Genomic DNA, 23,750 nt, shown 5'->3' on the forward strand with positions numbered 1-23,750 from the left:
TGGATAGTACAAACCTGTTTGATTGGCACCGTATCTAACACCTTCAACATTCAAACCCTCCACCACAAACACACAGTTGAATGTAGTGTCTGCCATCTAACAAGATGCACTACAGCAATGCACCAAGGCTCCTTCAATAACACATCCCAAATCATGACCTAAAAGGATCAGGAGAGCAGTCAAACTGCAGGTTCCCCTCCAAACCACATACCATCCTGACTTGGAAATATTCCACCAGTGTTCCAGTGTTGAAGTCCTGGAGCTACCTAATAGTATCATGGATGCCCTGTGCCCCAAGGAGTGTTATAGAGGTGGCTCGCCACCCGTCGTCTCAAGGGGAATTAATGATGGCTAATTAACATTGGCCTAGCCAGAGACATCTGCATTCTATTAACAAGTTATTTGAGGGGAGGTGATGGCCTAGTGGTATTATCGCTGGATTGTTAATCCAGAGACCCAGAAAAGGTCCTAGAGACCCAGGTTCGAATCCTGCCACGGCAGATGGTAGAATTTGAATTGGATAAATATCTGGAATTAAGACTCTAATGATGACCATGAATTCATTGTCGCTGGTTGGGGAAAAAACCCATCTGGGTCACTAATGTCCTTTAGTGAAGGAAACTGCCATCCTTACCTGGTCTGGTCTATATGTGACTCCAGACCCACAGCAACGTGAATGACTCTGAACTGCCCTCTGGGCAATAAATGCTGGCAATAAATTAAAAAAACACAACAAAACTGACAACATTTCAAAAATGTCTAATTGGCAGTGAAGGGCCTTGGTATATTCTCTCATTGTCAAAGATGGTACGTAGATGTAGTTAACGAAATGTGAGGCTGGACGAACACAGCAGCCCCAGCAGCATCTCAGGAGCACAAAAGCTGACGTTTCGGGCCTATGAAGGGTCTAGGCCCGAAACGTCAGCTTTTGTGCTCCTGAGATGCTGCTGGGCCTGCTGTGTTCATCCAGCCTCACATTTTGTTATCTTGGATTCTCTAGCATCTGCAGTTCCCATTATCACACGTAGATGTAGTTCTTTTGTTCTATATCCAATATCATGTATCTGCAAGAGATTTCTCTCAATTAAGGCAAGTAATCAGGCACTAATAGTATAAAGATTTAATATGTGTAAATCAATTGTAACATTTTGTTTTTGTCCCTTTTAGGCCTCCCAACAAGTTGGAGATATGGGAGGATCTCAGAATCATAAGTAAGCCAGCTTTCCATTCTGTTTGATTTGTCTAAAGGTTGAGAGTGAATTGACGATGCTGTTTTGAGGTTGATGCTTCAGATGCCAGCATTGTACTGAAGTCTGAGCATAATCTGGCACCATTCACTTATAAGAATAGAGTGATTAACATGAATATCTTCCACTGGTACAATTTCTCTGAAGCATATCTGTTTTCTTCCTTGTGACGATTGTAACCAGCAAACATTATCCTGAGAAACCTTGGTATAGAATGCCTACTTTTAAATTGAAGTTGCTTTCTGCTGATGAAAGTCCACCCAAAATTTTAGACATGAGGTTTTTGGGTATGCTTGGAAGCTGGGGATGATATTCATGGAACAACAGACAGATAGTTGAAGCGAGTTGGAAAACTACAGTATTACAAGCTCATGCAGTGCTTCAGTTTGCAGAACTCATTGAGAACCTGTGTTGTCTGTTACTAGTTGTGCTTCGATATAACGCTCCATAATTTTCCATAAGCTGTATGTCTTTGCCACAGGTAAGATGTATTGACCATCATTCTCAGTATCATTTCTCTTCTTTCCCCTCCAAGGTTTTAGCAGGAGTATTGTAGCTGTGTATAGCACCTGCATGCTAGTGGTCCTCTTACGAGTCCAATTAAATATCATTGGAGGATATATCTATCTGGACAATGCAGCGGTCGGGAAGAATGGCACTGTAAGTTCACTCTGTCTGTGCACTGAATCTCTCACTTAAAGGTAAACCACCTACTGCTGACTGCAAACCAACATGAAATCACACAAGTTGCTGAAATCGACAAGCACTTACATTTATGTCACCCCTTTTAACATAATAAAATGACCCAAAGTGTTTAATAGAAGCTTGAGCAGATATAATTTAAGACAAGATTGTGTTAAGATATCAAGCTAGATATGTTTTAAAGATTTGGTTTAAGGAGGACCTTGAGGGATAAAATAGAGGAGTGATTCAGGGAGAAGCGTCCAGAGTGTATGGTTTTTGTAACAGAAGACACAATTATTAATTATTGAGGTGACTAAAACTACCGATACCTACAGCCAGAATTGCAGGGTCATTAAGGTTAAAAGAAGTTATAGATACGAAAACCTTGTGGTCTAGTGGGTAGTTTCGCAGCCTCTTAGTTAGAAGCTCGAAGTTCAGTTCCTTTACAGGACTTGTCAGTCAAGCAAGATGCCTTCAGCATCATCCTGCATATCCCATACACCAGTGACAGGCATTAAGAGTAGTAGAGTTTCCTGGTCACCTATATAATGGGAAGAACATTGGAGCCTCTACTGTCTTGTTCCATAGCTCCAGATTACAACATGCAAGTACAAAGTGTACATTGCTACAGATACTTGGCCTTACTGATTGAACTGTAACATGTCACCACAGAGACAGGGAGAGGCGAGGCTAAGGAAGAGTTTGAAAATGAGGATGGGAAATTTCTGCAGCACTTTGGAAAGCAACCCTTTGCCAGAATGCCTTGATGTATGAAACAAATAGAAGATTGGCGAAACTCAGCGGGCCTGGCAGCATAAATGGAGAGAGCAATGGTTAACATTTCAAGTCTGATAGGACCCTTCTCCAAAACCTTGGTACCTTGATAAAAGCGTTGAGCCCAAACATCAGTCTGCCTCTTTCCAAATATCAATAAGTTCAGTGTATTTTTCAAGCATTTTATGATTATTAAGCAACATGTTTAACTACTGCCTGCTCCAAGCATCTATTCAGTGTGCACCTGTTTCTACAATGAATTTAGTTCACATAGAAAGTAGTTCTGTGCAAAATGATTTTTCTACAGCTCTCTGTCAACACAGTTAATGACTGATTGCTAATTTCATGGACACAGTACCCAGAAAATCTCACGTTTATCAGGTTCACAATGTGTAAAGGCAGAAGTTCCACTTCCTACAGACAAGGCGGGGGCCATGGGCACCCGCATGGGCCCAAGCTATGCCTGCTTCTTTGTAGGTTACGTGGAACAGTCCCTCTTCCGCACCTACATTGGCCCCAAACCCCACCTCTTCCTCTGTTACATCGATGACTATCGACGCCACCTCTTGCTCCCCAGAGGAGCTCGAACAGTTCATCCACTTAACCAACACTTCCACCCCGACCTCAAGTTCACCTGGGCCATCTCCAACACATCCCTCACCTTCCTGAACCTCTCTGTCTCCATCTCAGGCAACCAACTAGAAACTGATGTCCATTTCAAGCCCGCCGACTCCCACAGCTAACTAGAATACACCTCCTCCCACCCACCCTCCTGCAAAAATTCCATCCCCTATTCCCAATTCCTTCACCTTCGCCGCATCTGCTTCCAGGATGAGGCATTCCACTCCCGCACATCCCAAATGTCCACGTTCTTCAAGGACCGCACCTTCCTTCCCCCCCTGCAGTGGTCGAGAACGCCCTTGACTGTGTCTCCCGCATTTCCTGCAACACATCCCTCACACCCCGCCCCCGCAATAACCGCCCTAAGAGAATACCCCTTGTCCTCACGTACTACCCCATCAACCTCCGAATACAACGCATCATCCTCCGACACTTCCGCCATCTACAATCCGACCCCACCACCCAAGACATTTTTCCATCCCCACCCTTGTCTGCTTTCCGGAGAGACCACTCTCTCCGTGACTCCCTTGTTCGCTCCACACTGCCCTCCAACCCCACCACACCCGGCACCTTCCTCTGCAACCGCAGGAAATGCTACACTTGCCCCCACACCTCCTCCCTCACCCCTATCTCAGGCCCCAAGATGACTTTCCACATTAAGCAGATGTGCACCTGCACATCTGCCAATGTGGTATGCTGTATCCATTGTACCCGGTGTGGCTTCCTCTACATTGGGGAAACCAAGTGGAGGCTTGGGGACCACTTTGCAGAACTCCTCCGCTCAGTTCGCAATAAACAACTGCACCTCCCAGTCATGAACCATTTCAACTCCCCCTCCCATTCTTCAGATGACATGTCCATCCTGGGTCTCCTGCAGTGCCACAATGATGCCACCTGAAGGTTGCAGGAACAGCAACTCATATTCCGCTTGGGAACCCTGCAGCCCAATGGTATCAATGTGGACTTCACCAGCTTCAAAATCCCCCCTTCCCCCACCACATCCCAAAACCAGCCCAGCTCGTCCCCTCCCCCCACTGCATCCCAAAACCAGCCCAACCTGTCCCCGCCTCCCTAACCTGTCCTTCCTCTCACCCATCCCTTCCTCCCTCCCCAAGCCGCACCTCCATTTCCTACCTACCACCTCATCCCGCCTCCTTGACCTGTCCATCTTCCCTGGACTGACCTATCCCCTCCCTACCTCCCCACCTATACTCTCCTCTCTACCTATCTTGTTTTCTCTCCATCTTCGGTCCGCCTCCCCCTCTCTCCCTATTTATTCCAGTTCCCCCTCCCCATCCCCTCTCTGATGAAGGGTCTCAGCCCGAAATGTCAGCTTTTGTGCTCCTGAGATGCTGCTTGGCCTGCTGTGTTCATCCAGCTCCACACTTTGTTATCTTGGATTCTGCAGCATCTGCAGTTCCCATTATCTTTAATATCACTGCTGCAGTACTGAATCTTACCAAAAGATGACACCAGAGGCTAGGGTAAGTTGCTGTGAACATTGAATGGACTCTTATACGCATAAATTACTGGATAACAGTGTTTCTGGTATCATTTCCTGAGGCTCCCTCCCGTTTTGAGACAGAAAGCTGTGCGTTCAACAACACGTGTAAAGACCCCACCAGCTGCTTGGAGATGTCAAGAACTGCAAACACTGGAGTCAGAGTCAATACAGTGTGGAGCTGGAGGAACCCAGCAGGTCAGGCAGCATTCGACGAGCAGGAAAGTTGATTTTTTTCAGATTTACACTCTTCATCTGGACTGAAGGGTGGAAACTGGAAATGTCAACTCTCCTGCTTCTCCGATGCTGCCTGACCTGCTGTGCTCCTCCAGCTTCACACTGTATTGACCCCACTAGTTGCTTAGTTCCCTCTAGGCCATACAACATCCTGACTTGGAGCTGTATCACCTTTCATTCAGTGTTGTTGGGTTAGATTCCTGCAATTCCCTCCTTAATAACCCTATGAGTGTATGCTGCGCCACTGACTACAAGTCACTAACTTCTCCAGAGCAATAAGGTATGGGCAAACAATGCTGGCTGTATAGCCAGCAACACCCATCTTCCATTAATGAGCAAATGAACTGCGCAGAATGTGCCATGGTCAGAAGGATAATACCGCAGATGCTGGAACTCTGAAATACAAACACAATACTGCAAATACTCTGTCAGACATCATCTGTTAGAAGAGGCACAGCTAACGTTTCATGTCAATGATCTGTCAGATCTGAAACAAGAACTTTGTTTCTCTCTGATTAGATTTGGCCTGACTAGCTGAGTCTTTCTAACATCATCTGCCCTTTTACTGGAATCCCTTGCTCGTCAGGGTGAATAAGGGTTTTCTGGTGTGTTCTGACTAATAGGCCTGCGGTGGTCACCCATATTCTTGTTTCTGAGTTCTTGATTTATGAAGACATCCGCCCCTTCATAAGCAACAGCAGCCAAATGTACTTGCAAGATGATTAAGTTTACTTGAAACATGTTGGGATTATTATGATCAATTTGTTTATATGCCACATCCACTCAATGCTTACAGATATGAATTCTGGCCTCTGGTGTTACCCAATGGTAAGACTGAGTATAGCAGCAATTACAATGTAATTGCTAACCTAGTGACTCAATGATTTTCTGGGTACCATTAACTATTCAAACAATTATTAAAACATTCCTGACAGGAACAGTAGATGAGCTACTTTATGCATGGGTCCTTCCTGGTAAATTAAACGATCAAACAGCCAATCTGACATTCAGAATTAGAAAAGCAGAAATTCCTTCAGCTGTATTTAGTTTCCCACTCCAAACTCCCATTCTCTACCTACTGACTCTGTGCCCCTCTGTCTTTGGAACTTTGTTGCCACATTTGTCTCTTGGGGGAACTTCTCATAGTTTAGCCATCTTGATGTCTCTCCATTACCATCAAGTTCACCACCGCCTCAGCTCATCAGCTGCTGAAGCCTGTAAGATCATAAAAAATAGGAACAGGATTGGCTTGTTCAGCCCCTCGAGCCTGCTCGCCCATTCTGTTATTATTCCTGATTGCCCTACTGATTAAGAATCTTTGTATTTCAGCTTTAAATGTACCCAAGGACTGTGCCCCCCCACAGTTCTCTGAGGCAGGGAGTTCCAAAGACTCTCAACCCTCTGAGAGAATAAATTCTTCCTCATCTCGGTCTTAAATTGGCACCCCTTTATTCTGAGACTATGGGGAGGCAATGGCCTAGTGGTACTATCATTGGACTGTTAATCCAGAGACCCAGGTAACGTTCTGGGGACATGGGTTCGAATCCCGCCATAGTAGATGGTGGAATTTGAATTCAATAAATATCTGAAAATAAGAACCGAATGATGACCATGAATCCATTGTCGATTGTTGGAAAAACCCATCTGGTTCACTAATGCCTATGCCGGAAGGAAACTGCCATCCTTAACTGGTCTGGCCTACATGTAATTCCAGACCCACAGCAATGTGGTTGACCCTGAACAGCCCTCTTGGTGATTAGGGATGGGCAATAAATGTTGCCTAGCCAGTGATGCCCTCATCTTGTTAATGAATAAAGAAGAAAAAGGAAGTCCCTCCAGGTTTCTTTGTGTTGCAGTTTTAATGCAGTTTTTCTCCCTTTGTTATTGTACACTCAAGTATTCCAATGCACTTCACTTGGTTTCCCACAATTTACTCTCTGTAAACGTGACCTCATCCAAAATTGTGTTGCCCATGTCTTCAATTGTGCCAAGTCCTTTTCTCTGTCACTTCTGTGCTAGCTGACTTATGTCAGCTTCTGGTCAAGCAACATCTTGTTTTTAAAATTCTCATCATTACTTGCAAATTCTTCCCTGTCTCCCAAACTTCCATGATCCTCTAAAATACCTCTGTGCTTCAAATTCTGACCTGTTGAGAACATCCCTGATTTTAATTACTTTACCATTGCTAGCCATGCCTCTGTTACCTTTGTCCTCATCTCAGGAATTTCTTCCCTATACTTTTCTACCCCCATTTCCTCCTTTAAAATATTCCTTAAATCTGAACCTCTTAATTGAGTTTTTGATCACCTTGATCTAGTATCTCCTTTTATGGTTTGGTATCATAGTTCGATTGAAATTGACCCTGTGCTGCAACGTGGGAGATTTCATTTCGTTTAAGGTGCTATGTAAAGAGAAGTTGTTGCATATGTGGCAGTCCTAGTGATGGCATGGATATGAAGTCAGAAGCTTGCCTCAGTATTGAATCATTCTGGCTGAATGTCCTACTATTGTCAGGGAGTGTGACAAAGTCAGCAGCTGGGGAATGAGATATAACACATAAATATACATTGCTTTTATTGCTATAAGATGTAAAAAAGTGGTTTAACGTTTTGAACGTGTTCTTTCTGCTGTAGCGTAGTGTCGGCAATTATTACTCTGTTACTCACTTTGAGTTCTGCTTGTACCACAGGCCCCTTTAGCACCTCCTGAAGTACAGCAGCAGTATCTGTCAAGTATACAACATCTTCTTGGAGACGGTAAACAGGCTTGCTGTGTTTGTCTTGTGCCAAGTTGTTTCGGGAATAAGCAGTATCACAGTAGCTGAGTGCTTATGCTCCTGGAGACTTGCACTAATGAGTGTATCATCCATTACAACAATTGAGAAACTTAAATTTAATTAAAAGTTTGTTAAAACCTGCAGTTAAAAGGATAGTCTTTGACCACATCAAACAAAAGCCAGTTCACAAGTGTCTGTCAGGAAAGGGAATCTGCCATTGTTGCCTAGTGTGGTCTACCTGTGAGTCGAGACCCATATTAACAGGTCCATTGGTAAAAGGTGGGGAGGCCATGGCATTAGGTTTTGCGTTTCTTGTAGAGGGCTGGTATAGACGTGACTGGTCGAATGGCCTCATTCATTGTTGTAACCATTCCATGATTCTATGTGACCGAGTCTGTCAGCATCTAACTTGTCAAACTCGCCAACAATGTTATGAATTATAATTTTAAGTAAAATCACCTCATTCTTTCAAATTCATACAATATAATGCACACTTCTACTGAACATTTCCAGCTTGCAGCCTTGATGGATTTGGGGTGGGTGGGGGTGTGCAGCAGGGGGTGGTGTTGTTGGTGGAATCTTTATTTGGGTTGCACAGAAGATAACATCACCATCCGGTCCGCACTTATGGGTCTCCTCATCTCTGACTTAAACAAGCAACCCCTTACCTTAAAGCAGTGACCCTTGATTCTCCTGCTAGGAGAAAGAATTAGTCTATTTGAACCTTGCAGAGGGGAGGTGGGGTTCCAGGGGCATGGCAAGGAGATCTGGTGTTTAAAGTGGCTCTGTGCGGAAAGCCAAACAGAAGCGTACTTCAATTTCTAAAGAGGTGTCTAGACCCGAAACCTCAGCTTTCCTGCTCCTCTGATGCTGCTGGGCCTGCTGTGTTCACCCAGCTTTACACTTCGTTATCTCATAGCCATTTTATGGGAGCAGCAGTCTCCATGGCCTGCAAGGAAAGCCTCTCCCTGGCCCTTGCTGGTCTTGGGAGGACTGTAAATAAAGAGCAGGAAAGCCTTTCTCATTTATGTCTGAGCTTCTAACACTATCTGTGTTTATTCTTGTATTTAGGTTTGAGTGAACTAATAACAGTGGTGAAGAAAGCTGTGCAGACTGTGATTGGAAGGTAAACATCATGGTGCCTGTCAAAATTCCATGTCTGGGTCCTCCTGGAACTTGGTGGAGTAGGGACAAGATCAGGTCACATGTTCAGCTTTGTCCTGGATTTTGAAAAGACTTGAAAGACAAAACTTGTATTTATAAAGTACTTGGCATAGCATCAGGGTATCCTGAGAGTTTTCACAGCCAATGATTTGTATTGATGGTTGTTATGTAGGAAATGTAGCTGCCATTTTACATACAGCATGTTCTCATGCATAGCATTGTGAAAGTGACCAGTTGATCTGTTTCTGTGATAATGATTGACGGTAAATATTGCCCCTAGAAACCAGGAAAAAAAAACCCTTGGAACCCTTTAAATGAACCTGAGAGTTGGAATAATTTCTCATCTGAAAGGTGACATCTCTGTCAGTGTGGAGCATAAAAACCTGTTCTGTAAAGACCTTTCTAAATCTGAGCAATACACATGCATGTAGTTTTTTTTTGTAATCTGATCAATGCGTTGTGCGCACAACCCTTCTCGAATGCTAATGCCTGGTTTGTTTGCCCGCACAGCGTGTCGCTGAAGCAGTGTGTGTCGCTCCAGGAGCTAGAACGGTACCTAGGTGAGATTCGACAGCTGGTCGAGCAGCGCAGTCAGTCTGGTGAGCTGGAGACCGACACCAGCAGGCCCTCGCTGTGTTGGTATTTAATTCCCAATGAAGAGAGCACCTTGGCCTCCCAGGTATGTCCACCGACCAGCACTGCCAGACCTGCTGAGTTCCTCCAGCGTTCAGTGTGCTTGTTTGGGACAGTCCTGCAGTCATGTTTGAGACACCAGGACATGTGCATGCACTTTGTCTTCTGCAAAGTGGTTGTTTGCGTATTAATAGAATGAGATCCGAGACCCCATTATTCCTCCCGTTAGAACCTTCCAAATGGTTGGTGAGTAAGTAACCCCACTGACTGAGTTGCGGAGTCCGTTCTAAGATTTGTCTCTGAAATTTTTATATTTTCACAGGCCTGCGGTTTGACAGAGAAAGATATAACCACATTGAAACTGCTAAATGAAACTAGAGACATGCTGGAGAGGTCTGTACGAAGGATTGCTGAGAAATCCAAACTCTGTTTCCTTTCGGACAACATTGTGTTTTGTAGCTGTTGTTATCTTCCAGAGCATTGGGATAAGGATCAGTGTCTAGAGCAACAAAGGGGGATTGATGCCTGTCCTAATGTAAAGTAACTGCATAATACAAGTACACTTCTAGCAGCACAGTGAACTATGATAGGTTATCTAACCAGAATCACTCTGACTTGCTCTGTCCCAGCTCCCACCTAGATTCTGGTTATTTGGTTCACAATCCAGAATAGCAATTGAGCCTGGCTTAAAAAAAAATCAACATAGCAGCATGGGTAAACAGTGATCCACTTTATTTGTAAATTAATGGCCGTCAACCAGTTTATTACAGTTTTAATAATTTAACCCATTTTTGAGTGTATGCTAACAGGTTACTTTTCAGTTGTTCCCCTTTCGACCAATGGGTTTTCAGACTAAACAATGCTGCAGGGAAAGTAGAAGGCTGGGAAATTCAGCTGAATTACTGGCTAGCAAGTAACTGAGTTGCTTTGCACCCCTTTTGACTCATTCTAACCTGAGCAGGTTTGAACCGAGTGACCTCTTCTGCACGTGGTTGTTCATCCACATGTTATTAACACGCTGATTAAAACTGAAGCAAAATGTGATTGTCTTACTATCTTTTATTTTATGTAAATGTTACAGTCCAGACTTCAACACAGTTTTAAATTCCTGCTTGAATCGGGGATTTAGCCGATTGTTAGACAACATGGCAGAGTTTTTCAAGCCAACAGAAGAAGAACTGACTCAAAATGGAAAGATCAACAGGTCAGTGCTTTCCCCCTTTGCAGCATCAACCAGCTTTCAGGAAGCAACAAACATGACTAATGGTATGATCCCAGCTGATGGTAAAACTGCACACCCCTGATCCAGAGTGAAATCTGGCTTGATAGATCATAAATAACGCAGTGTGGAGCTGGAGGAACACAGCAGGTCAGGCAGCATCAGAGGAGCTTTCCTGCTCTGAATTCAGAATTGGCAGTTCTTACTATCTCTTGATAGATCATAAGTTTAGATTGTATAGTTAGTTAAATGTTCTTCTAGAAACTTCTCTGGTCCTCAGCTAATGAATTGACCAAACCCTGATCACAAAGTTCAATCCCAAACAATGGAGTTTACTGGAAAACAGTGCCCAGATATTTATGCCATGTCATAAGCAGTCACATTCCATACTTCGTATAAGGTAACATGGTGCCAGTGTATCTAGTCGAGTACATTGAGACCTGCCTTATTTGTTCAACCCAGGAAACTGTAAGTTACAACATCTTCTGGCTTCAGTTTAACTGAGGTCAGAGTATAAACCGACTTGACCAAAATTTCCATCAAACGTGATTGTAGCTGTTAATCAGTCACATAACCGTTTCTGCTGCTCGCCTCTTGACTGCTGTTCCCTTCCAGGAACAAATCTGATGAACCAATGGTGTACTTCCTCTCTGACCAAAAAAAAATCTTTCCTGAGATAAGGAGACACACTACTTGAGGTGTGGTCTAACCAATCTCTTATATAATTGTTTTTAACAGCTAATCTTATACAAGACTTTGCTAGTACCAGACTGAAATCCCCTTGTGATAAAGCCTAACATTCTATTAGCCTTTCTGATAGCTTGCTGCCCTTGTATATTAGACTTGAATAACTTATTGCCAAAGATCCCCCAGGTCCCTTTGTAAATCTACACTTTAAAACCTTTTACTATTGAAGAAATACTTAGCATGTATCTTTCTTGCATCGAGTTCAGTAACCTCACACTTTTCCACATTATTCCAATCATATTTGGTTTTGACCTCCAGACTATTAATATATATTATGAAGAGGTAGTGCCCAAGTACTGATCTTCACGGTATCTCATTACTCAGATTCTGCCAATGTGAAAATTAATTCTAGTCTCTATTTTCTGTCTGTTAACCAGTCATTAATCGTGCCATACATTGCCTCCAATCTCATTTAATATTTCTAACAGGCTTCCTGTTGGAGACTTTATCAGAGTTCTTCTGAAAATCTAAATGTATTTAACCCACTGGCTCAACTTTATCAATTTTATTTGTAATACGTCTTCTATCCCATTTGGACCGGTACCAGAATTGTGCTTTACAGACCATTTTTTGGATCTTCCCCACTTGGGATACTTGTGCCTTGTCCTGTCTATTTATGTATGTGTGAAAATTTTGAAAGTTTTAAAGTCGTAGAGGCCTATTGCAATACATGTTTATTTTCTGTTATTGGTTTAAAAGCAAGCTGCATGCCATAAAGAGCTGTTTTCAGATGAAATACAGAAACAAAAATAAATGTTTTAATCTCAGACATCAGTCAGGTAAATTGGGGATTTTAGATAGTTTCATTAAACCTTTCAATGTTAGAGTTACTAGGCATGGAAGCAGACCATTTGGTCCGACTCATCCGCACCAACCAGATATCCTAAACTGATCTAGTCACATATGCCATGATTTGGCCCATACCCCTCTAACCCCTTATCATTCATGTACCCATCCAGGAGCCCTTAAAATGTTGTAATTGTACCGTCTGGCAGCCCATTCCATACATGCACCACCCTCTGCATGAAAACATTACCCCTCAGGGCTTTTTTGAATCTTTCCCCTCTCATCCCTTAAACTTATGCCCTCAAGTTTTGGACTCCCTTCATGATTTCAGGACTTCTATAAGAACACCCCTCAGCCTCCAGCACTCCATGGAGAAAGCACCCAGCCTATTGAGCCTCTCTCTCTAGCTCGGACCCTCCAGTCCCAACAGCATCCATGTAGATCTTTTCGGATCAATTTCAGATTTAACAACGTAAATCCTGTAGCTGGGAGACCAGAATTGAATGCAGTATTATAAAAACGGCCTCACTGATTCTATACAAAAGCCTGGTTGGGCCACATCTGGAATATTGTATCCAGTTCTGGTCGCCTCATTACGGGAAAGATGTGAAAGCATTGGAAAAGGTGCAGAGGAGATTTACCAGGATGTTGCCTGGAATGGAGGGATGGTCTTACAATGAAAGGTTGACAGGAAAGGTTGCCTTTTCTCTTTAGAACGACGAAGGATGAGAGGTGACTTGATAGAGGTGTACAAAATGATCAGAGGTATAGATAGAGTAATCAGCCAGAGACTTTTTCTTAGGGTGGAGGTAGCTATTACGAGGGGGCATAGTTTTAAAGTGAGTGGAGATGGATATAAGGGAGACATCAGGGGTAGGTTCTTTACTCTGAGAGTGGTAGAGGCGTGGAATGCATTGCCAGAGAGGGTAGTGGAGTCGGCCTCATTAGGGGCATTTATGCAGCTATTAGATAGGCATATGGTTAATAGCATAAGGTACAGGTGGAGATTAGATACACCTTGAGATTAGGGTAAACGTTTGGCACAACATCGTGGGCTGAAGGGCCTGTACTGTGCTGTACTGTTCTATGTTAGTAATTATGGTTGTTTATCACATAATTACCTTAGGCTGCAAGTATACTTCAATAACAGAGCAAAAAATATCGACTGTTTTTCACAGCGTTATCCTTTTACAGATTCTCAATCCCAGAGAAATATCACTCCTACCTCAATTTTTTTAAATTTCCTTATTGCGCTAACTCTTTCTATTTTTCCTACTGCCACTGCTGATACAGCTTTGTGATCTGTTTTCCCCCCACTTCTCCTTTGCTGGTCTGAATCACTTTTCAGTTCTGACAACTGAAAAGAAACCTCTATACAAACGCTCACAATCCTAGAGTCTCCTCAAGCTAAAATCTTTCAGCGAGAGTGACTGTGCTATTCTGAACTTAAAACTTCCTCTGCTAGGAGGAAACTTATCCCTTCTGAGTTGAACTCCTGAATCATCTTTGCTGAAGTCAAGAGCTAAACTAATGGCAGTTCGTCTGTTTTCCCTTTCTGTCAGTAATTCATCAGCACAAATATTTCATCCATTCTGTCCTGTTAGACATTTGACTAGATCATACGCCTTCTTGGATAGGATGTATTTAAGTCGCTGTTCCAGTGACTTGCTGACTTATTTTAAAAAAAGAAGCTCTACACAACCAACCAGACTTCAAATGTTTCTGCTTTAAAAATGCAGATTCCAAACATGCTGATAACATAAGTTTAATTTGGATTAATGCGAGCTGTTGCATTTTGGCAAAACAAACAGGAACCGGTCTTATTCAGTTAATGGTAGGGCCCTGGGTAGCGTTGTAGAAAGAGAGACATAAGAGTTCAGGTGCATAGTTAGTTGAAATTTGCATCACATGTAGACAAGGTTGTTGAGAAGACATTTAGCACATTTGCCTTCATTGCTAAGACCTTTTGTGTATAGGAGTTGGGGCATCATGTTAATGTTGTACAGGATGTTGGTAAGGCTTCTTCTGAAGTACCTTGTGCAGTTCTGGTCATCCTGCTAAGGGGAGAATATTATTAAATTTAAGAGGGTTCAGAAAACATTTACTAGGATGTTGTCAGAATAGGAAGGTTTGAGTTATAAGGAGGTGCTGAATAGACTGGGACTTTTTTCATCGGAGCATAGGAGATTGAGGTGTGAACTTGTAGAGGTTTATAAAATCATGAGGTGCATAGATAAGGTGAATAACCAAAGCTTTGCCCCCAGGTTAAAGCAGTCCAAAACTAGAGGGTATAGGTTCAAGGTGAGAGGGGAAAGATTTAAAAGGGACCTGATGGGCAACTTCTTCACACAGAGGGTGGTTCGTGTGTGGAAGGAACTCCCAGAGGAAATGGTAGATGCAGATACAGTTATAATATTTAAAAGGCATTTGGACAGTACATAGATAGGAAAGGCTTAGGGAGATATGGGCCAAACACAGGAAAGTGGGACTAGTTTCAGTTTGGGAAACTTGATCAAGTTGGACCAAAAGCTCTCTTCCCATACTGTATGATGCCATGATAATGCACACATGGAGCAGACAGTTAGGAGTGGAAGGAGGTAAAAGATATTCTAATACAAAAGCAAAAAACATGTATCATGAAAATCTAAAATAAAGGCAGAAACTACTGCAAATAGTCAGCAGGTCAGTAGAAATCTCTGTGTGAAACATTGCTGTTGTTTTTAAAGTCTCTTCACACATGCTGCCTGGTATGCTTAAAATTTCCGGCATTTTCTGTTTTTTATTACAGATTTCCACCAGACACACTGTTTAGATTAAGTGATTGTGGCACTGGGACTGTGAGTGGCAGTGAGTGGAAACTGAGGTGTAAAAGACAGAGGATATGGGACTAGCTAGATGGGTCTGGTTTTGTCAGCTTGAAGAACAGTGCCATGTTTTTGAGTTAAGCACACCCCTTTAGTAGGGTGAGACTTATTTTACTTCGTTATTGGCTTCTGACCATGAAATGTAGAGGCAGAAGTAGGCCATTCAACCCAGTGAGTCTGCTCTGCCATTCAATGCGTTCATGCCTGCTTGGTAATCCTCAACTCCATTTTCTTGCATCTCTCCTTAACCTTTGATTTCCTTACTGATTAAAAATCTATCTATCTCAGCCTTGAATATACTTAACAATCAGCCTGGACAGCCCGGTGTGGTACAGAATTCTGCAGATTCCCTGAAAGAAGAGATTCCTCTTTATCTCCTTCTCAAATGTGGCACTCTTAGATTATGCCCTCTGGTCCCTGACATTCCCACATAGTGAAAGAACATTTCCACAGCTACCCTCACTAGCTTCCAAAAGGAATTATATATTTCAGTAAGATCATCTCTCATTCTTCTAGGTTCCAATGAGTGCAAGCTCACCTACTCAACCTCTCCTCATAACACAGTCCCTTAATTCCTGGGATCAGTGTAGTGAATCTCCTCTGAACTGCCTCCATTGTCAGTGATAATGGGGACTGCAGATGCTGGAGAAACCAAGATAACAAAGTGTGGAGCTGGATGAACACAGCAGGCCAAGCAGCATCTCAGGAGCACAAAAGCTGACGTTTCGGGCCTAGACCCTTCATCAGAGAGGGGGATGGGGAGAGGGAACCTGGATAAATAGGGAGAAGGGGGAGGCGGACCGAAGATGGAGAGAAAAAAAATAGGTAGAGAGGAGAATATAGGTGAGGAGGTAGGGAGGGGATAGGTCATTCCAGGGAAGACAGACAGGTCAAAGAGGCAGGATGGGGGGTGGTAGGTAGGAAATGGAGGTGTGGCTTGAGGTGGGAGGAAGAACAGGTTAGGGAAGCGGAGACAGGCTGGGCTGGTTGTGTGGTGCAGTGGGGGGAGGGGACGAGCTGGGCTGGTTTTGGGATGCAGTGGGGGGAGGGGAGATTTTGAAGCTGGTGAAGTCCACATTGAAACCATTGGGCTGCATGGTTCCCAAGCGGAATATGAGTTGCTGTTACTGCAACCTTCGGGTGGCATCATTGTGGCACTGCAGGAGGCCCATGATGGACATGTTGTCTGAGGAATGGGAGGGGGAGTTGAAATGGCTCGCGACCGGGAGGTGCAGTTGTTTGTTGCGAACCGAACGGAGGTGTTCTGCAAAGCGATCCCCAAGCCTCCGCTTGGTTTCCCCAACGTAGAGGAAGCCACACTGGGTACAATGGATACAATATACCACATTGGCAGATGTGCGGGTGAACATCTGCTTGATATGGAAGGTCATTTTGGGGCCTGGGATAGGGGTGAAGGAGGAGGTGTGGGGGCCTCCATTGTCAGCCTATCTTCCCTTGGATAAGGGAACCCAAACTGTTCATAGCATTCCAGGTATGGTCTGACCAGTGCCTTGTAAAGATTTAGCAAGTCTTCCCTATTTTTGCACCCCAGTTATTAAATAAAGGCCACCATTCCATATGCCTTCCCTGCTACCCACTGAATTTGAATGCTGGCTTCCTGGATGGATAGTGGCAGATTTCTATCGACAGAGATTTCAGATTTGTAGCCATGAGTCCCAGTTGGCAGGAGGGAGGCCCAGTCTGCAGATTTTGCTGTAATGTCCTTTTTTTGGAAAAACGTACATTGAAATATTCACTCGAGCTAATCAGAGTAATCAAGTGCCTCATAAAATCGCACAGTGCGAGAGACCACTTAAACCACTGCGCCTATGCCTGCTCTTTGAAAAAGCCTGCAACTCTGAAAATGCTTCCTTTCACATGTACTTGCCCAGTTTGTTTTTGGAAGCTGTTCAGTCTGCTTTCAGGAATCTTTCACTCAGTGCATTCCAGACCATAACCTAAATATATTTCTCATTTTTCCTCTTGTTCTATTGCCAGTTAGCTTAATGCTAGAGTCTTCTGAATACTGATCCTCCTGGTATGGATATAGCTTCTCCTTAATTGCTCTATTAAAAGCCCTCAATTTTTAACACTGTATCCTCTACCCGGAGGAGAATGATACCAGCTCCTCTCATGCCTGAAGTTCTTGTTCACTGGCATTATTCTTGTGGATCTTCTCTGCCCTTTCTCCAAAGCATTTACATACTTCTAAAAAAATGATGCCCAAGACTGGATAACACAGTGTGGAGCTGGATGAACACAACAGGCCAAGCAGCATCTTAGGAGCACAAAAGCTGATGTTTCGGGCCTAGACCCTTCATCAGAAGGTCTTTGCTGATGAAGGGTCTAGGCCCGAAACGTCAGCTTTTGTGCTCCTAAGATTCTGCTTGGCCTGCTGTGTTCAACCAGCTTCACACTTCGTTATCTCGGATTTTCCAGCATCTGCAGTTCCCACTATCTCACACCCAAGACTAGAGACTGTTCAGCAGCTGAGGCCTAACCAATAGCTTATAAAGGTTGAGAACAATTTACTTTTCTATTCTAAAGTCACACCAAAGTTTCTGTGTACCACTAGCCATAGTGTGATACACATGAATAATGTACAGTCGTACAGCATGGAAACAGACCGCTCAGTTCAACCAGTCCTTGCCAACCATGTTCCCAAACTAAAGTAGTCTCACCTGTCTGCGTTTGGTCCGTATCCCTCCAAACTTTTCCTGTTCATGTACTTATCCAAATGTCTTTTAAATATTCTAACTGTACGCACATCCACCACTTCCTCTGGAATTTCATTCCACAAACGAACTACTCTCTGTATACAGTATACTGTCCGTATACAGTACTCCAAAGGTGGCCTCACTTACGTCCAGTACAACTTCTACACGATGTCCTAACTTCTGTGCTCAGTGGTTTGAGCGATGAAGACAATCTAAATTACTTCTTAATCACCCTGTCTACCTGTGATTTAAATTTCAAAGAATTACTCCACCTAATTACTCTACCTTTAGGGCGGCACGGTGACTTAGTGGTTAGCACTGCAGCCTCACAGCGCCGGGGACCCGCGTTCGATTCCAGCCTCAGGTGACTGTCTGTGTGGAGTTTACACATTCGCCCCGTGTCTGCGTGGGTTTACTCTGGGTGCTCCGGTTTCCTCCCACAGTCCAGAGATGTGCAGGCTAGGTGGATTGGCCATGCTAAATTGCCCATAGTGTTCAGGGATGTGTGGGTTATAGGGGGATGGGTCTGGGTGGGATGCTTCAAGGGCGGTGTGAATTTGTTGGGCCAAAGGGCCTGTTTCCACACTGTAGGGAATCTTATCTAAACCCTTAGTCAGCTGCCTGCTTGTTATATTTGGGTTGGTGATTGTATTGTTTGCAATTATCAATACCTCAGTATCTCCCAGGACTACTGGAACTCGATTGGAAAGGGGCATTTGATTGATTGTTTGAATGTTAGCCCCAATGATTGTGCTGATGGGATTCTGCAGTTATTTGGTTGTGTTCTTGGAAATGATTAAAAGGAGCATCCAACAATGATTCCGGTATTCTGCTTTATTGTGTGTAACAACAGTAGGATTAGGCTGATTATTCTGCCTCAAACCCTCCCCACCAAAGTCACCCACCCAATATGTGGTTACTAATCAGACTGTGACACCAATAAACATGCAGCATTCAGCGCTATGAATTCATCGTTACACTTAGTATGAAGTAAGGTTCATTGCGGGATTAGTTTCATTAACAACCAATTTCTTCTCATTTCATGTTCATTCTTTTTTCTTGCCTTGGCAGCTTGTCCAACGTTAAACTTCCCCTCGCTAAAATCATCCCGATTATTAATGGACAGATCCATTCGACCTGCAGTGAGACACCTAACCATTTCGTTCAGGTGCGTGTTAGTATTCTGTCAATACTGTTCCTCTGTTCCCTGTGTTACAAATAAGTCCCTGTTGACATGCATGTCTAATTCACTACTTCCTGCATCCCAAAAATTCTGTAACTTTTTACCACTTGCAGCCTTTTCTCCTATAATCCACAAATTACAATTTTGGCGCCACTTAAGACATAATTTTTCAATTTATTCCATTTTCTCTTTTTTACTTTTCTCAGCTGGGTCATATCTTACATAATCTGTCTCATCCCACACTCTGACATCAGCTTTCAAAGTCTTGCTGTTTTGTTACTGTCAGAATGTTGGCCTCTTCAATTTCCCACCAATATATGACCATCTGATGCACAGGTCCTTTCTGTGGCATTCACAGTTCAAGCTCTGTTGCTGACCAACTCTGTGCAGTATCAGCATCTACATACATCAGTATAAGAAAAGCTGGAACAAACCCAGGATGGTGCTGGTGGAGCATGTACTTTATGCTTATTCAGTGAAAGCACAGGTCAAGCTTTCTTCCTTTCTCCACATTTAGCTTTTCGTTAGGTCAAGCCTCCAATTTAAAATCTTCAATTTTTGGCATTTTAGTTTCTGCATGGCTTCACCTCCTCGCCACCTGCACAAGCTCCTCCAGCCTTATTCTCTCTACCTCCACAGAGTTTCTATTGTTTAAGTTCTGGTCTCTTACGATTTCCCTTTTGCTACCCTCACCTTTGATCCACTCTTACAGAATGTGCCCGTTAGTTCCCTTGGACTTACTGAGTGGAATTCTCTCCATTCCTCTGACCTCCTTTTAAAACTCACCGTCTTGACCCAGATTGTTCCTCTTTGACAGGATTTGGAAGCTGTCTCTCGTGTTAAGCGTGGTGAGTGGGTCATGGTCGCTACATAAATGTGTGTTGTTGCTGACTGTTTGCTCTAATTGCTGCTCACAGGACCTGCTGCTGATGGACCAGGTAAAGGACTTTGCTGCCAATGTCTATGAAGCATTCAGCTCCCAGCCTCAACAGTTCGAGAAGTGACCCTCAGCCAGCAGCTCTCAGCACAGTGAAGGGCACTCCAGATGGATCTCAATCCCTCCTTCCCCAAGATTGCAGGATGTGCTTCCTCTCAGTCCTGCAACGCTCTTGTGATGGAGGTGCCAGTGCTGTATTCATCATCCTGTAACTAATGGCTGTGTGTCATTAACCTTTTCTGAATCTTTACAGACATGATTACATTAATCTGCCTGTAACTATTTTGTATCCTACTGTTATTTGTATCATTGTATTGTAGATTATAATCTGTGTGGAGCTGGACGCAGGATTCTTCAGGTAGTGTGGGTAAACATTTTTACTGCAGTATGTTCCAGCTCAGATTCTAACTAATTACATGAACAGTAATATATGTTGCCAGCTGGTATCCCTTTCTTTGATGTCAATAGTTTGATTTCCTTGACCAAAAAAAAACTCCTTGTTTTAGTAGTATCTAGTATTAAAAGAATAAACACTAAGGCCATTTCATTGACCAAGTTGTATTGTTATGAAAATGGAGGCGGTAATGTGTTCAGAGAATAAAGAGTACTAAATATTTTGTAAAATTTATTCTCGCGATGTGGCTGTTGCTGTGAAGGCCAGTGCCTGTCGCCTTCCTAGGTAGCCGTGATGTGGAGGTGTCGGTGTTGGACTGGGATGGACAGAGTCAGAAGCCACATGATGCCAGCTTATAGTCCAACAGGTTTGTTTAAAATCACAAGCTTTCGGAGCGCAGCTCCTTCATCAGGTGGAGTGACTTCACGTGACAAAGGAGCAGTGCTCAAGAATCCTGTGATTTCAAATAAACCTGTTGGAGCATAACCAGGTGTCGTGTGACTTCTGACTCTGTCCGTCCCAGATAGTTTGAGGAGACTGACTATAGAACAAATTGAGTGACTTCCTAGGATACTTTAGAAAGTGGCTGATGTTGGCCAGGATCGAATGGGAGTTGTGTCACATATGGGCCGGACCAGCTCAAGACAGCAGGTTTCCTTCCCCAAAGAACATTATTCAACCCGTTGGGTTTTTAACAACAGCCCATCAGCTTTAATGTCATTTATTCAAATTAAGTTTGATCCGTCAATCCGTCATGAACTCAGGTTGATCTGCTGGATTCTAATTTACGGCCTTTGAATTACGTGGCCAGTATCATGTAGCAATTATTCTGTATGGAGGGGCTGTTCAACGAGTGAAAGCTAAATAGTTTGGGACTTTACACTGTGGAATTTAAAAGAGTGGGAGGTGATCTCATGAAGTATTTAGGATTCTTAAAGAGCTTGCTGCTGAGTGGATGTTTCCCCTCATGGAAGAGTCTAGGGCCAGAGGGCATAATCTCAGAATAAAGACACACCAATTTAAAGTTCAGATGAGGGGGAATTTCTTAACTTAGAGGGTTGTGAGGTTTTGGAATTCCTTGCCACGGAGATCTGTGGGCAGGCTCCTTGTGTATATTGAAGGCTGCGATAGATGCTTGATCAGTCGGGAATCAAGTCGGGGAATGGGCAAGAAAGGAATGTCAGATCAGCCATGATCCTATTGAATGGCAGGACAGACTTGAGGGGGCGGGCGAAAGGCCTACTTTGTTACGATTTCTTATGGCTTCTGTACCCCTCATCCTAGATGTCCAAAATGTATGATCACCAAGGCTTCAAAAGAGTGAAGATTTTAATAGGGTGCAGATTTTAAAAAGGTGAAGTCCATGGAGTTATGGACAAGACCAGACCCCCTCAAAACAGTTTAAGAAGGTAGCCTAGATCCTAACTTTTTCTTATTTTAAAGGCAGATGTAAAATGTCTGATCCATACGTGACTTGTCAAACTACTCAATGTTAAGCAAAATACAATTTATTTAAACACTGTAGTTAAAATACAACCAAAGAAAGAGGAATTTAGAATAGCAACTCCACTGGAAATTTAACAATAATATGTCCAGTAACTATTGCTAATTAACTATTCCAAAATAGTAGCATCTCATAAACACACTCCTTTGCAAAAAAGAAAATGGAGACCCAGATTCTCACATGTAGGTCCCCAATCCAAGAGGGAAAAAAAATCAAGAGAAAATTCAGGGGGAGTAACAGCGAAGAGACATCCACTGAAGCTTCCAACTCTGTTGAGATCTCAGTAACTTCTGATGCTACTAAAAAAAAAGCAAAATCCAGAAAGCCTAATCTGTGGGAGCTGGCCGCACCCACTCAGGCCAGTGACAAAAAAACCCAGGCCTTCCAAACCATTTACTCAAGTGGTCTTCACTAGCTAGCTCAGAGCCTCTGCCTTACAACCTCTCTTCGAAAAAAGCCCAGGATAAAATAACCTCTCAGAGTAACAGCATTATTGCAATGGACTGAAAAGGATCATTAACAGCATGGATTGTGACTGAGTGACAGAAAACAGTGGGGTGGCAGGGATACATGGTTGTTTTTTGTATTTGGAGAAGGTGTGCATTGGGCATTCCAAGGGACTTGTTTTGAAGGCACTGCATTTCTTGTTATCTTTAGTGACATGGACAGGGGATGCACACAGCGCAATTTTTAAAGTTGCAAATGATGCAAAACTTGCAAATATTGTTGGCCCATGAAGAGGACAGTGATAGACAAGGACAGAGACAGGCTGTGATGACATGTGACCTGATGAGATTTAATGTAGCAAAGTGTGAAATTCTGCACTATGGTAGAAAAAAGGCTATAGAAGTGTAGTTCTAAAGGAGGTGCAGAAGCAACGGATATGGGGTATGTTCAAAAATCATTGAAAGTGTAGGACACATTGAAAAAATGATCAAAAAGTCTTACAGTATTCAGAACAGGAATATTGTGTCAAATTCTGGACACTGCACATTAAAAAGATTCAAACATTTAGAGACTCCACTTCCGGCACCTTTTCAAAAAAAAAATTTTAAAGACTCATGATCCTCTATGAGAAAAACTTTGCCTCATCTCTATTTTAAATGGATGGCCCTCTATTTTTATGCAGTGAGCCGAAGTCCAGATTCTCTCAGAAGACAAAAAAAAATTCTCTCCTCGTGTAGTCGGTCAAGGCCCCTTTGGGTCTTGTATGTGTCAATCAAGTCACCATTTACTCAGCTGAGCTCCCATGGATATATACTTGGCTTGGCCAATCTTTCCTCACAAAGCAAACCATCCGTTTCAGGCATTAGTTTAGTAAACATTTTCTGAACAGCTTTCCATGCATTTCAAAGCTTCCTTAAATAAGTCGGTCAGTACCATACACAACATCCCAGATGCAGTCTCATCAATGTCACATCATTTGTGCCTACCCTCTGTAGGCCATTAGTCAGACAATCTTCCAGCCTTGCCAAAATGCTAATACCACCCCTCCCCTCTGCGATTTTCTTCAGTAATCTTTGGTGTAGCACTTCATCAAACGTCTTCCAGAAAACTAAGTGAAATACATGAAGGGCAAAAGAGTAACGAGGGAGAGTATAGGACCCCGTAAAAATCAGCAAGGCCGCCTATGTGTGGAACTGCAGGTGGTAGGGGAGGTACTAAACAAGTATTTTGCGTCAGTGTTTATGATAGAGAAAGATATAAAAGATAGAGAATGTGGGGAAATAAATAGCAGCATCCTGAAAATGCCCGTATTATA

General features: G+C 43.2%; 1 protein-coding gene across 5 annotated transcripts in view; it reads left to right on the plus strand.

The window, feature by feature from the left end:
• The window catches only part of pex3 (peroxisomal biogenesis factor 3), a 31,590-nt gene extending 10,876 nt beyond the window's left edge, over positions 1-20,714 (plus strand). For all 5 annotated transcript variants that reach the window (XM_048536168.2, XM_059648755.1, XM_059648756.1 and 2 more), the window contains exons 4-12: positions 1,168-1,211; positions 1,783-1,907; positions 7,754-7,820; positions 8,912-8,966; positions 9,515-9,683; positions 9,960-10,030; positions 10,719-10,841; positions 19,042-19,138; positions 20,071-20,714. In XM_048536168.2, coding sequence (XP_048392125.2) covers positions 1,168-1,211; positions 1,783-1,907; positions 7,754-7,820; positions 8,912-8,966; positions 9,515-9,683; positions 9,960-10,030; positions 10,719-10,841; positions 19,042-19,138; positions 20,071-20,157 — 838 coding nt within the window. In that variant the 3' untranslated portion in view covers positions 20,158-20,714. The remainder of the gene's footprint in view (positions 1-1,167; positions 1,212-1,782; positions 1,908-7,753; positions 7,821-8,911; positions 8,967-9,514; positions 9,684-9,959; positions 10,031-10,718; positions 10,842-19,041; positions 19,139-20,070) is intronic.
• Positions 20,715-23,750: the final 3,036 nt, after the last annotated feature.

Source organism: Stegostoma tigrinum, chromosome 9 (assembly GCF_030684315.1).
Source record: "Stegostoma tigrinum isolate sSteTig4 chromosome 9, sSteTig4.hap1, whole genome shotgun sequence".
Taxonomy (NCBI): domain Eukaryota; kingdom Metazoa; phylum Chordata; class Chondrichthyes; order Orectolobiformes; family Stegostomatidae; genus Stegostoma; species Stegostoma tigrinum.